Source organism: Littorina saxatilis, linkage group LG3, assembly GCF_037325665.1.
Source record: "Littorina saxatilis isolate snail1 linkage group LG3, US_GU_Lsax_2.0, whole genome shotgun sequence".
Classification (NCBI taxonomy): domain Eukaryota; kingdom Metazoa; phylum Mollusca; class Gastropoda; order Littorinimorpha; family Littorinidae; genus Littorina; species Littorina saxatilis.
In genome coordinates this window covers 76,494,054-76,496,553 of record NC_090247.1, presented here as the reverse complement: position 1 = coordinate 76,496,553, position 2,500 = coordinate 76,494,054, and the positions used below count along the sequence as shown (strand labels likewise).

The 2,500-nt window shown below is 45.8% G+C and overlaps 1 protein-coding gene across 1 annotated transcript in view; it reads right to left on the bottom strand.

The window, feature by feature from the left end:
* Positions 1 to 2,500, bottom strand: part of LOC138963294 (receptor-type tyrosine-protein phosphatase H-like) — a 63,388-nt gene that overhangs the window by 58,103 nt on the left and 2,785 nt on the right. Inside the window, exon 2 of the mRNA XM_070335358.1 lies at positions 1 to 472. This exon is cut by the window's left edge and continues 33 nt beyond it. Coding sequence (XP_070191459.1) covers positions 1 to 472 — 472 coding nt within the window. The remainder of the gene's footprint in view (positions 473 to 2,500) is intronic.

Here is a 2,500-nt window from a genome sequence, read left to right as displayed (position 1 = left end):
CTTGAAGAATACCCTTTGATGTCGTCACAACTTCTGATGACGTAGTGAACGATGACGTCATCGTAGTTGTTTTATTAACGCTGGAAGAGGGCCCCGATGGAATGAGGCTAGTCCTAGCTGTGTAATCTTCTGCTGCAGAAGGCGTTGCTATGGTAACACTCTCTGCCTCATCATCCCCGCCAGTCCTGACGTCATCCTTTGACGTGGTAAGATAATAAAGTACACTGCTCGTAGATCGTGACGAAATATCTTCCTCCACAACTGATGACGTCACAGAAGTCTTTCCTACTGTCGCATCGGGTGGTGTGACGGATGGGGGTGAAGGAAATGATGTTAACGTCATCAATGTGTTAATGGCGTCATGATTAGCTTCGGCGTTTTTAGTATGTTCTTGGTGACTGAGTGACGTAAGTCGACGCACGATAGTATCTGGCAGCTGATGAGAGTCGTTCGATCCCCCATCTCCCTTCGCCTGCAGAGAAAAGACGTAATAGGACTTTACAGCATTATGCTGGACACTAATACATCTTACCAGAGACGAGACACATGGTGGACACGAATACATCTTACCAGAGACGAGACACATGGTGGACACGAATACATCTTACCAGAGACGAGACACACGGTGGACACGAATACATTTTACCAGAGACGAGACACATGGTGGACACGAATACATCTTACCAGAGACGAGACACATGGTGGACACGAATACATTTTACCAGAGACGAGACACATGGTGGACACGAATACATCTTACCAGAGACGAGACACACGGTGGACACGAATACATCTTACCAGAGACGAGACACATGGTGGACACGAATACATCTTACCAGAGACGAGACACATGGTGGACACGAATACATCTTACCAGAGACGAGACACATGGTGGACACGAATACATCTTACCAGAGACGAGACACATGGTGGACACGAATACATCTTACCAGAGACGAGACACATGGTGGACACGAATACATCTTACCAGAGACGAGACACACGGTGGACACGAATACATCTTACCAGAGACGAGACACACGGTGGACACGAATACATCTTACCAGAGACGAGACACACGGTGGACACGAATACATCTTACCAGAGACGAGACACACGGTGGACACGAATACATCTTACCAGAGACGAGACACATGGTGGACACGAATACATCTTACCAGAGACGAGACACACGGTGGACACGAATACATCTTACCAGAGACGAGACACATGGTGGACACGAATACATCTTACCAGAGACGAGACACATGGTGGACACGAATACATCTTACCAGAGACGAGACACATGGTGGACACGAATACATCTTACCAGAGACGAGACACATGGTGGACACGAATACATCTTACCAGAGACGAGACACACGGTGGACACGAATACATCTTACCAGAGACGAGACACACGGTGGACACGAATACATCTTACCAGAGACGAGACACACGGTGGACACGAATACATCTTACCAGAGACGAGACACATGGTGGACACGAATACATCTTACCAGAGACGAGACACATGGTGGACACGAATACATCTTACCAGAGACGAGACACATGGTGGACACGAATACATCTTACCAGAGACGAGACACACGGTGGACACGAATACATCTTACCAGAGACGAGACACACGGTGGACTATACTGAACTTTAGTTGTTGTTGCCATGTTACAAAACTACACACTTTCTCAGCAAACATAATTATATTGTGAATTATTTCAAAAAAACATTAAATAACACAAGTAACCGAGCAACCGAGCAAGAAGTCAAGGAAGCAAGCAAACAAGACAAGACAAGACAAGACAAGACAAGATAAAACAAGACAAAACAATAAATGATTGGCCCAGACAACGCACAAGTGAACTAATACAACAAATTAAAATTGGACTAGACAACGCAAAAGTAATATAGCAAGACTGGATCGCAGCTTCAGGAAAAGATATTATCGTCACGCTCATAAGAAAAATACCTATCTCAGTGTTGGGCATTTCTGTAGTGAAACTACAGGGGAAGCTACTGGAAGGGTATTTATCATGTGTCAGAGAGTACAGACCATCGGAAACCATTGCCACGGTAACGAAAGCAAAACTGCCGATCTCGTTTCTTGAGTTAGGCACTTTTTGTAGCCGCCGGCTATTTATAGCCCGGCTATACTTATAAGTTTTGCTCTTGTGGTTGTTTGAAAGTCTAGTTGATTGTCGACTGGGGACTGGGGACTGTATCTCTGGTACTCTGGGGTCACTTGAGCTCAAATATGGCGAGTAGCTTGGAATTGAGGGGCCAAGGGTTTGTGCAAAACATTACGTTCCTAACGGTAGGCAAACGGAAGATATTAGCGCAGCTTGACAGGTTTTTCACTTTTTTGGCACCCGGCCAGGAAACAAAATTCCCTGTAAAGCGGGTGCTAAAGATTTCGCATGAGGACGCGCGTTTCAACCTAACACTTGACGTCGAAGACATGTGCAAAGTGAGACCTAAAACC